Source organism: Excalfactoria chinensis, chromosome 14 (genome assembly GCF_039878825.1).
Source record: "Excalfactoria chinensis isolate bCotChi1 chromosome 14, bCotChi1.hap2, whole genome shotgun sequence".
NCBI classification, from domain to species: domain Eukaryota; kingdom Metazoa; phylum Chordata; class Aves; order Galliformes; family Phasianidae; genus Excalfactoria; species Excalfactoria chinensis.
In genome coordinates this window covers 11,665,232-11,677,172 of record NC_092838.1, presented here as the reverse complement: position 1 = coordinate 11,677,172, position 11,941 = coordinate 11,665,232, and the positions used below count along the sequence as shown (strand labels likewise).

Genomic DNA, 11,941 nt, shown 5'->3' with positions numbered 1-11,941 from the left:
GCCTCAAAACCCTTTGCCCTGTCCTGAAGAAATCTGGGGACATCCCTTAAAACCTGTGAGCAGTTGCTCTCCTTTACTTCTAAAAACAGATTCAATTCCAAATTGGCCAAATCAGATAGGATCGTGTAGGGGTTGGAGCCAGGCGACAAGCTTTAGATCCAGGCTCCAGCAACCAAAAATAACCTTGGGAAACAATCTTCCCAAGTCCCAGTTTTAATCAAGAACATTTCCATCCCCACCCGTCTTCCAGGGGAAGGAATCTAAATACATCTCTGGCTTTCTGCTTGGTGCTGTTCAACCCCATCCCAAACAGAAAGACATAAGTAGTTGCAATGACATTTTTAAGAAGAATTTTTTTCCCCACAAAAGCTAGCAAGAGATACAGAGGCCTTCAGCCATAAAAAGGGCAGAGATGAATGCTACATGCTTCAAATTAGAGTTACTGGGATCCAAAATTTCTATATTGTTCTATTTCAAATTGCAAATAAGAACTCCTTACTCAGATTGCCCTCCCATGATATTGGTGTCTGATTTTGATTTATTAAGCTAAATGGAAGTGTTCTCTCCCCAGACACAGTTATTGCAGAGTGCTCAGAACGTGTGACCTGTAAAACTTCCATGCTCCAGTTTCTCAGCCTACGTGGTGCACTGCCAGCAGATAACTCTGCAGCACTTGCCAGAATAGGATCCTCTGCTCATTTAGGTGATCACATGGCTACTTTGTGTCCTGCTTCCTAGAAAACATAACTCTTGATTCTGACTGATAACCTTTGTCAGTGCTAATACACATCTCCACATCTGAGTGACCTTCAAGATTATTTCTGGCTTGCTTCTGCAGTGTCAGTTGCCTTTAGCAGCTCAGAGCCCATCAGGTAGGTGCTGCTTCGAGCCTTTCCCAAGGATGCTGAAGGAATAACAGTGAGCATCACCAGGCCCAGCTTTGTCAGTAAACGCTGTACTTGTTCTGCTGTCAGGCAGCTGACATGGGGGGATGCTCCTACTGCTGATCTCTGCTGTTTGTTTTAGTACACACACAGGGTGGTTTGGTTGGGACATGAAGCAGAATAGCCACCGCTCTTGTACCACTGCTTCTTTTCAGCTCAGTGCTGGGTGTTGGACAGTAGGAGCACCTGCTTTGGATGTGGATCGGAGCATGGAAAATTCCTTTTTGTGGTTGTGCCTTCTTTTTTTTTTTCCAGATTGCCTTGGAGTGAAGAGACAGAATGGAAATACATCAGTATGTTAAGACTAACGGAAAGCTGCAAAGGAAGAATGGCTGAAACCATCCCGGTGTCTCACTTGCGCCACTGATCAGTCGTGGATCATCTACACTACAGCTCCTGTTGGAGGCCATCATAACAGCAGGCTCTGCCATCACAGATGGACTCATGGCACATCATTCACAACCTGTATTTCTAAATCCTGAAGTCCTGAGAATTATTTGTAAGAACTGATGAACAACTTGGAAAATAAGCAAGATGCAAAAGAAAAACAAACTGCGTTCACAAATAGTCATCAGCGGAGAGGTAAGCTGCAAATAACAACACTTTCTCTTCTGTATCCACTCTAACAGGCAGCTGCAGAAGCAATTTAGGCAGAAAACACACAGGATTTGACTCTCACATCACACAACCTTCAGCTTTTAGTCAAAATATGTGGTAAACTGAGAATTTATTTACATACACCTGTAAGCACTGGGGCCTGATGAATGGGAAGGATTCATTCCATTAAATGCCCGGGGTCTCGGAGATGGTTAAATTCTGTTGTCTGGATGAAAGACCTTCCCACTGATCATAGGGAAAGTAGAAAGTTTTTGGTGCTACAACTGGGCTTCGGACACTTGGAAATCCCAAAGGCGTTTCAAAATGATCAAACTGAAATGCTAATAAAGGTCAAAAATCAGTGGGTGGAAACAAAATCAGTGCTGGTGGTTTGTTTGTTTGTTTTTCTTTTAAATATCTACAAATAATTTTTAGCACACTGAATATTTCAAACAAAATATGACTTTGCCAACAGATTGTCATTAACTCTCCCACCTTCCTATCAACAACAGAGCCCGAGAGAGGAGCATTGCACTCCCAATATTTTCACCTGGAACTGTACTGATGGTGAGAAAACACTTCAGGAGACAAAGATCAAAGCTTATTTCTCTTTAGACTTCACTGCAAGCATGGGGAAGCCTCTCACAAGATGAAAAGGCTGGGAAAGCAAGAAGGGAGCTTACACCTCTTTAAGGAGCTATCAGCAGAAACCTCAAAACGCAGTGTTAGCCAATGGCCCTCCGCTGAGACTCTTTCATGTGATAGATTGCCAAATACTCCAAGGATGATAAATGCTGAACTTTGAATGATTATTCTAGCTCAGAGGAAGAAAAGAAGGCTTATGTCTGGCATTGTGGAAAATGTAATCAGATGTCCCTGACACATTTGCTGTCAAGTGTTTGTCCTGGAATGAAAGAGAGCAGTTTAACTGGGATTATCAAAACATATTTACTTCTTTTTTTTATTATTATTATTTCAGAATTAAGGAAAGAAAAGCCTTGATGACTGAACTTGGTTCAAATCCTATCGGTGAGTTTGGAGAGATGTGTTTTCTATGGGAAAAAAATAAGAAATCATATTGATCATGGAGAAACATTATCACCATTTGGCAACGGAGAGACAGTTTACAAGGCATGAACCCATTTGAAAGATGGGCTTTGGAGGAAATTGGAATATTCTCGAAGGTTTGTGCAGCCACAGGTTTTAGCTGGTAGAGAAATTAGAAAATACCTGAAGGAAAGATAATTGGACAGTCCCTGGCTGCCATCCTCTTCTCCAGCTACTGCACATGCGTAAGACCCAGGTTCCAGTTACTCCACTCCTGCCAGTTTGATCTGCATGGCTCTAAGATTTGTCATGCAGCTCCCAGAGAATTTATGCACATCCTTCAAGAAGCTGGAAACCTGCATTGCCACGCTGCTGTTTGCTCTTACAAGGCCGCATGCAGTCAGCCAATTAAGGCAAAGCTTGTTAGGACCTTTTTGCAGAAAGCCTTGCATTTGTCCATTTTGCTGCACCACATAATAAACAATCATGGATTCTGACTCGAAGCTGTGTGCAAGGCTGACTTTGAACCACTTTAGATTTCCTGTCTCATGGAGCTGTTAAATGCTTGTGCAACCCCCAGACAGCCCCTTAAACAGTGAGACATGTGGTAGAGAACAGAAAACATCACACAGTGGCCAGCCCCTAGGTGGCTACCAAACCCCTAAATACTGTCATTTTTGAGTGGGTAAAACGAGACTGTTCTGTCCTTTAGATTCACGAGTGCAGAAGAGACCCATGGCCTATGGGATATTTAAGAGACATCTGCAACGTCCTCTGGTGTCCCAATAGCAAACCTTATCTCAGCTGGGGATTAGCTTCTTCACCTCAGCACTGCTCCTCCATGCCTGGCTGACTGTTGTCCTTTATCCTCTGCAATAATGAAGACGGACGAAAATCAATGTGTGGGACAACTGGTGCCAGTTTCCTCCATTTAGCAGCACATGGACATTTGTGTGGAAGTGTGAGCCAGGATGTTTGTGTTCATCCCCATCATTCTCTGGACAAAATGATTTTATAAATAATCAGGCCTTAATTGTGTGATTCCAGTTAATGCAGAGGGGAGTTAATTAACATCTGGAACAAGTTTCCTGGCCTGAGCTATTAGCTGTGTCTGGTGCAGAATTCAAACAACGTACAAAGTGAGGCCTATAGCCAAATGATTTTGTACATAGCTGAAATGAGAAATGACCAAAGATGGATGAGCTATGGCAGCTGCGCCAAGAGAATGTCCATTTTTGGTAAACAAGTCTAGACTGTGTCAAGGCGTGAATGCCGTGCCAGTCTGAGAGGTGCACCGTGCTGCAAAGAATAGGCATCACCTCGTGATTTATCCCATCTGCAAATCCTCCAGCTCTCCTCTCTTGTCTCCAGAAGTCTCGTGGATCAGTGAGTCTTTCGCAGATGAGGGAGGAACAAAGCTGCCAGCATGAAGGCCAGGTCTCCTATGCAGTCTTGCACATCCCCAGTGTGCTTTATCCCATCTATTTGCAGAGTCGAAGAGTTGGATTTCATTTCGTGTCACTGAGAAGGAGAATATCAAGCCATGAACAGTCAAAATCTGAACAAATGCCTCACTTCCCTGTATCAAATACAGAAACTCCTATGCAGCCTTTTAATCACCAGCATCCCTCCTCCAGAGATGTCCCGGTCAAACCGAGGATGGAGTATCTCTGGTTTGGGGTATTCTGAAATCATTTTAGGTAAACCGAAACCATTGTGATCAACCTAAAAATACATGTTAAGAAACAATTATTTTTGATGTTTTTATTCCTCTCCCTATTGTTTCTGCTTTTATGTAAATACACAAAATATTCAACAATTTAGCCTAACAAATGGCTAAAACTTGAGACTTACCATTTCCCTGCATTGACTTTGAAACCACAACCCCGTGGGAGAAAAGGAGCAAATAGCACAACACAGTGCTGATTCCTGTAATGGCTGGGTCACTCTGTGATCAGCCCCACCAGGAGCCTAGCACTGCATGTGTCATCTCCCCCATGCATGGTAACTGATGTGGGGCACTGTGGCTGCACACCAAGCAGAAATAACAGCCCATGCTGGTGACTGCACGCAGGACATCACAGGACCATGGAAAGCCCACAGGTCAGATGGAATTCCTGACAACGTTGCTTTTTTGTCCAACAGTCCTAAATTAAAAGCAGGTATGACAGAAAGCTTTTCACGCTTTAAACAATTCTGTTCCTTGTTTTCACTATGAAAAGACACTGAACATCTCCAGGAATGGATTTTCACATATATCTTGTGAATCTCTGCATCTACCTAAGGCAGAAATAATATATCTGAGCTAGTTTATATAGTTGCTCTCTTAATACCAAGGCTGACATGATGAATTGTCAGCCAAGGATTCTTATTCACATTCCTGTTTGGTAGAAACCTAAGTTGTGTTTTATGCACGAGTTTCCAAGTGCTGCAGCTAGAAGGCATGCAGATGAAGAATGCTTCTCCAAATAATCTTCTCTATAGTAATCATAAACAATCCTTGCTAAGCCCTGGCAGAAAATTGCAAACTGTGGTGAAAACTGTATTTATTTCCATGAAGTTCTATTCAGTCACGTGAAGGACAAGGAGAAAGGAGAACAAGTCGGCAGATGAACATGGGTGAAAAAGAGAGCAATGTGGGAAATGGGTGTACAGTGTGGCATGACTCTGCCTTTCCTAGAAGTGGCCACCATTGAACTGAGTGTCAGAGCTCTTAATTGGGCTGCCAGGTGCCACCACAACCACAGCCCCAGCTGAGTCCATGGGAATCTCTTCCCTATCCCATAGCGAAATGACTGTTACACTAAGAAACTAAAATGAAGGGTAATTCAGTCCTCTTTGGATTTACTGCCAGCCTGCATTTCATGCACTATTTTTGTAACCTGTATCATACTTACAAAAATTGCAGATAACTTTTTAATATTGACATTAAAAAGAAAAAAAGAATAGGCAAATCTTTCACAGTGATTTTATTACCGATTTACGAGCTCAAATCAGATGGTTTATGGCTTTATGTTTTTGAAAATATACAACACAAGGAAACCCTAGCCTGGCATAATTATGCTTTTATGGTAACGACAGCAATGAGTTACAGTTCTTCTAGTTAAACTGTAACGGCCACACAGATGCTACGAAAAAACTATCATACAATATTTCGCCACCGTAAGCACAGCACCTGCCAGCACAACCACAGTGCCCAGAAGAGCACGTTGGTGATTCTTTATGAACATTATTCTTAAGGAGTATAATTGGACCATAAACATTCTCATGGGAATAAAGCATCAGTCTTTGGGCTTTAAACAACTAGACAGATGGCACAGGCAGCAGTTTCCTTATGTCTCTGACCATTGTGCCCTGCTCCAGCCACCCTTAGTCTCACTCCTGAGATGCTCTCCAGAGTCACCAGCACTGGAACCCAAGGCACATCACAGGCATTTGCTGGATGTAGAGCCACAAAGCAATCTCTGAAGCACGAAGTAGTTATCTGAAGGGTTTTGTTCCACAGCAAAGGGTGAGCTTGGTAAGCACATGAAGGTTTTGGTCCAAATGCACAGCCTGACTTTCTTCTCACCAAAGCAAGTTTTATGGAGTATCTAAGAGTTTGATGAAGGGTACCATCAGGTTGTGTAAAACAAGAGCAGCTACCCCAGCGCTCCTTTTCAAAGACTATTGGAAGTCAGAAACCTCAATGCTTGTGTCATGGGAATGTCAGAGAGGCAAAACCTCTCCCATGTGAAGAACCACTGCTACAAACCCACGTGGAGGTGTGCTTGTTTCTCAGGGAGGGATGCTGCAGTGCAGGAAAATCTTCCTGAGTCCACAGCCCACCAACATCTTTATTTAAACCTTTTCAGTCTATCTGGACAGAGAATGAATGAAGAACAGACCTTGCATATTTCATTCTTCATCGCTGAACCTGCTCCATCTTACTCAAAGCCCTGCTTGTGCCTTGGGCAGCAGTTGCTGACCCTTTGTATTAAGACCTCCTCTGCAGTGGATGCTTCATGCATATGCCCATTGATGTATTTTAGAGTGAAGATAATTTTTTGTTTTGGATTTCTCTGCTTGGCCTCGCCTTCCTCAGAAAGCACCTCTTCTATCTATTTTTTCATGTCATGTGTTTCTCCCTACTCCCTGCTATATTGCATTGTTATATTCCACAGAAAAAGCTTTCTTATGTCTATCTTTGCCACAACCCCAGGAGCCCCTTAAACATCACTTTGAAGGGCTCTTTATCATTTGGATGAATTTTCCTCTAATTGTATCCTTTAACTCCAAAAGGGGTTTGGGGACACACTTTGTATGAAAGATGCTATAGAAAACACAGTTGCATTGCTAGTGGTTCTGCCTTTATATTTCGATCCACACAACTCTCTGCACACCAATTTGCTTTCTCTTTTCCAATACCCATTTTCTCCCAGGGTTGGTTCCTGGGACAGAGCTGTCTTCAGATAATTTAATTATCATGTGGCATACACCTTTTTAGCCCCCTCTGAAACGGCGTGTGATGTCTTCAGTTTACATCACTTGTTGGAAAACACTCCAAAGCATTGAAAAACTATTAAATTGTTACAGTATTGGATGCCAACACACAGGGCTATTAGTCTAATTCATCCTTCAGATCAAAGCCCACACAGGCAGCTCTCCTGCCTACAGCTATTTTCCTTTTACTTTCCTGCTTGACAGTAGTCCCTCGTATCCCTCTGTTCTCCTCTCTTTGAACATACACATTTTCCTTTAGTCACGGAAATATAATTTATGTCTATTATCCCGCATTATAGGCTGCAGATTGGGATGAATGAACGGATCGTCCGCTCATCGAACGTCGAGTTTCCAGAAATAAATAAATAAGGAAGGCACCCCGCTTTGCTGGGGGGAGAGAAATGCCAAAGGGGGAGGGCTTGGGGGCTGCAGGGGGACTCTTCTCTCAAAGTTGAATTTCCAAGCGGGGACCTTGAAGCACGATTTATTAGCACCATGCTGTTTGCTTTTGTCACGTTGGGATGTGGCGGGGGAAGCAGTGGCCCCACTCCAACCCAGACCACCCAGCGAGCTGCCGGCTACTGGCGGGCACAGCCCGATGCAATGGGTCACCCCAACTCAGCAGCTCCAGCCCGGTTCTGCAGCCCCACTGGGGGTGAGAGCAGCAATAACAGTAACAGCCCACCCCCCCACCCGCCCCCCAGGAAAATAAAAAATAAATTAATTATATCCTAACAGACGGGCTGTCTGGGACGAGAGAATTGCAAAAACAATCCCCACCCCAACAGGGAGAGTGTGTGTGTGTATGCAGGAGAGGGAGAGTGAGGAGGGGGGAGAGAGGGAATGAGGCAGACAGAGGGGAGGGAAGAAGGGAGGAGGGAGCCCACGCTCTGAGAAACATCACTCCATCTCTCTCACTCCACGGGAGCTGAGCAAGGAGCAGAACGATGTTTGACAACACGCAGTACCCCTATAACTGCTTTAATTATGATGGCGATGATTATCCTACCTGTAGTTCCGACGAAGAGAAGAAATTCACCAGACCAGCATATAGGTAAGAGGAAGTTTCTCCAAGTCCCCCAGCCCTGGGGAGGGATTTTGAGCTATGGGATGGTGAGATCAGAGTGTGTGTGGCAGTGGGGCTCCTCATCCTATGTGTGTGTGATGGGGTTGGGTTGGGCACTTTTCCCCCTTCCTGTGCTTGTAGTGCTCACGGTTTGTTTTGTCTCATGTGGGGGTCACAGTGCTGAGCCACCAGAGCTCAATGGATCTCCTCTGACCTCCCAGAGCCCCAGGAGAAGTGGTCTAAGATGTGCAGCATGCCAGCAGGGGAGTGGGATGTAGTGCTCAGTGTGGTGGAAAGATGCGGTAGGTGCTGTTGGGGCAGCTGAGGTACGTTCCTTGAGCAGGCAAGGCTCAGGTCAGGGATCTCTCTGCAGCCTTTTGGCTCACAGAAACTTTTCTGATGGGGTTTGGGAGGTGGGTGATCTTCCTTTGACTCTCTGGGACTCAATTGTTTGGAAGTGCTGCCTACTTCTCATGCTGGTTATTGCAGTGACCATACTCGGGGCTCATCCTGGGGCACCTCAGGTCAGTGTGCAGGAAAGGGGAACTTTTGGGAGCAGAATCATGGACACACACAGACCTGTGTGGTCCTAATGAAAGAGTGTGGGGGTGAGGTGATGGTGTAACTGCAAGTTTTCCTTTTTTTCAGCTACATTGCCTTAATTGCAATGGCCATCCAGCAAAGTCCTTCAAATAAAGTCACCCTCTCTGGCATTTATGACTTCATTATGAAGAAATTTCCTTACTACAGATCAAATCAAAGAGCCTGGCAGAACTCCATCCGGCATAACTTATCACTAAACAGTTGTTTTGTAAAGGTAAGACCCGTAACTGTGCATTTACATACAAACTGTGCATGGCTAAAAAAAATTATGCAGGAATAGTCTCATCACTAGGAAGGAAGGCAAAAGAACAGCTGAGCCACAAATCACTTAAATCTCCCTAAGCTGTCAATTACAGAGATAAAGAGTATATCCCTGTCTGATGCATGCTAATAGATAACAAACAGAAGAGGCTATAGTTTGCATCCTATTCATACAATGAAACAGGATAGGCTTAAGAGTCTTGTCATATGTGTTTACACCATTCTTGAATGTAAATGAATGCAGATGTTAAGCAGCAACATCTGTAACACATACAAATACTGAACTGCCTTTAAATAAATACAGGTTCCCAGAACAGAAGGGAATGAGAAGGGGAAAGGAAACTATTGGAGCTTTGCAACGGGATGTGAATCCATGCTGGATCTCTTTGAAAATGGGAATTACCGGAGAAGACGGAGGAGGAGGAACATGAAAAAGGAACATAAAGAGCAGAGATCAAGCAGAGGGAAAGGGTCTTCGTCCCCTGATACGTCTCCTACGGACACTGCTTTAAACAGTGCTTCCTCTTCTGAAAGCTTACATGAAAGAATTGGCTCAGAACCAAGACTACTGGAGCCCCGTGGGTTTGCTCCAAACAGCACAGCCAGCAGGCAGAGCCTGAGCAGCTCCTCCTTAGCAAAATCAGATTCTGAAATAAAATTCAGCATCGATTACATTCTTTCAGCCCCTGACCCTTTGCCTGTCCTGAGATCTCAATATAATATGCAAGAAAATAAATATCACCTCCTGGAGGCCCAGCAGATCAATCTCCAGCTCTGGACAATGTGAAGTTATTTGTGGTATCAAAGTCCAGGTTGCAGTACAGGCTGACATCGCTGCCATCAGCCGTCTGCCTCCTCCTCCCGAGCAGCACTCAGAAGGGGTTACCCCTTCTCCATCTGTACCCAAAGAGCTGTGCTGTGCTTGAAGTGCAGATAACTGTCACCAGTATCAGTTTTTGCCATGCTGAAATTCATCATAACCTCGCTTTGTTTTCTGAACTATCACAGACACCATCTACCACTACAAAGAGTCCTTCTTCAAGCAGAATCTGACAGAAGAGACTTGCTCCCCAGCCCAGCGCTTTCTTAGAGACAAAGTGAATTTGATTCCACTTTCACTGGTGGAAATTTGGGTTAATTCCCCTGACATGTGTGGCTCAGCTCTTGAGCTGATCTACAACGGTGTCATTCTGTCAATTTACACTGGCTAAGAATGTAACGGGGTGGGGGTGGGGATTTGTTTCCTTAAAAATGAATCACAGAAAATCAGTCTGTCTTCTATGAGTTTTGATTATAGCATCATGTCCCAAATTGTTGGGTACTAACGCAGCTTTAATCCAATGTTATTTAGCAAATATAGCTGTTAATACGTGCTTAAGGTATATTTTTGTTGACGTTCAGAGCAGAATTGTTCCAACTGTAGAAGCTGTGTTCAGGCTAACCACATGAATGCTGGTTGTGAGGCTGTTGAATACTGGCAGACACCAATAGATGATGTGACAGAGGTGTGGGGTCTCCTGATACCTTCATTTAAAAACAGAATTTCCCCTCTCTTCTTGCACTACCAGCAAATGTCTCCAGGGTTGCAGGAAAGCCCTTGGTCACATTTTGTTTAACAAGTATGAAGAGAGACCTGGGGCTGCAAGAAGCTGCATTCTGTGTCAGCCAAAGCCAGAATTCCACCTACCTGCTCTGAGACAAGTTGTATATTCCTACTAAAAAGATTTATATTGATCCTTCTTGGTAGCAATTGACAAAGTGGTACCTGATGGGATTTCAGGAAAGCTGGTGAGATGAAGAATGTTCAGAGAGCCACGTTAGCTCCCGATCATTCCAAATGAAAGCCATTCCAGCACCATCTACACACTGTGGGATGTTTCAGAACAGAACCTGAAGGACAACGCTGAGCTCTACGTGACATTTAGGAACTGTTTATTTTGTAACTTGTCCATAAGAAACCGCTTCCTGGTACTGAATGGCAGCATCAGCAGAGATGCCACAAAGCCTTGGTTTTGGCTTGGCAACCAGAAACAGCCTAAGGAAGACAAAAAAACAGCCAAGGATTCTGGTGGTTTTAAGCAGTTATGTAGAGAGATAAAGTTATCTTTGCAACATGAACAAAATGAAGGTATACAAGATAAGACTGAGCAAATTGCTCTAGAGGTATGCTCAGGCATGACTTGAATTTTTATGCAGAAGCTTTGACATTTCACTAAGTTATTTTACATTGTGTCTAATATATATTGTACATTTATACTATAAATTCTTATATATTGTTATTGAGAAAGGGAGCGATATCACTGCACTTAAATGTTGTAAAAATGCATGATGTATGTAGCCGTGCTGCTGGAAGTCCTGCCGCTTACTCACAATTCACCATCAGCAGTATTTCACACTGATTGGTAATAAATGCTTGTTTTTTTGGGGGGGGAAAGTAGACAACTTGCTGTCTTCAGGCACTTATGTGGCACACCAAAGTTTTTTGCTTCTTCAAGAAAGGCCAAATGGAAAATCATGTCAAAGTTGCTTTGCTGTGTGTGTTCCGAGCTTCCAAGGGATGACTTCTTGTGACCAAACTGTGCCTCCAAAGGGAGCTCTCTGTTCTCTGCAAATCCACACTTATTCTGGCTGCTATCATCTGAACACACAATGTGAAGGGTTAGACCTGGCCCATGCGCCGTGTGCACCAATGTTGAAAACCTCTAGGCTCACTGGTGGATGGATTCTCACCTGAAGGGAGGTGAGATGTTGCCCCCTTGGCACACATGGGTATGTAGGTGTGGGAAGCATGACCCCATGGGTACTTCAATGTCTGCATGCACTCCTATGCATGGTGGTATTTGTGCTCCTCTTGCTTCCACCCCACAGTTACGTATTCACTCTTTATGCTCATCTCCTTTTCTTGATTGCTTTAAATGTGACAGTGCTGCTGTTGGTCCAA

General features: G+C 44.0%; 1 protein-coding gene across 1 annotated transcript; it reads left to right on the top strand.

Moving 5' to 3' along the window:
• The first annotated feature begins 7,974 nt into the window (after positions 1 to 7,974).
• Positions 7,975 to 9,921, top strand: FOXL3 (forkhead box L3). The gene is made up of 3 exons (XM_072349423.1): positions 7,975 to 8,124; positions 8,785 to 8,953; positions 9,305 to 9,921. Exons 1-3 carry the CDS (start codon positions 8,018 to 8,020, stop codon positions 9,785 to 9,787), a joined length of 759 nt encoding a protein of 252 aa, XP_072205524.1. The 5' UTR covers positions 7,975 to 8,017; the 3' UTR covers positions 9,788 to 9,921.
• The last annotated feature ends 2,020 nt before the right edge of the window (positions 9,922 to 11,941 follow it).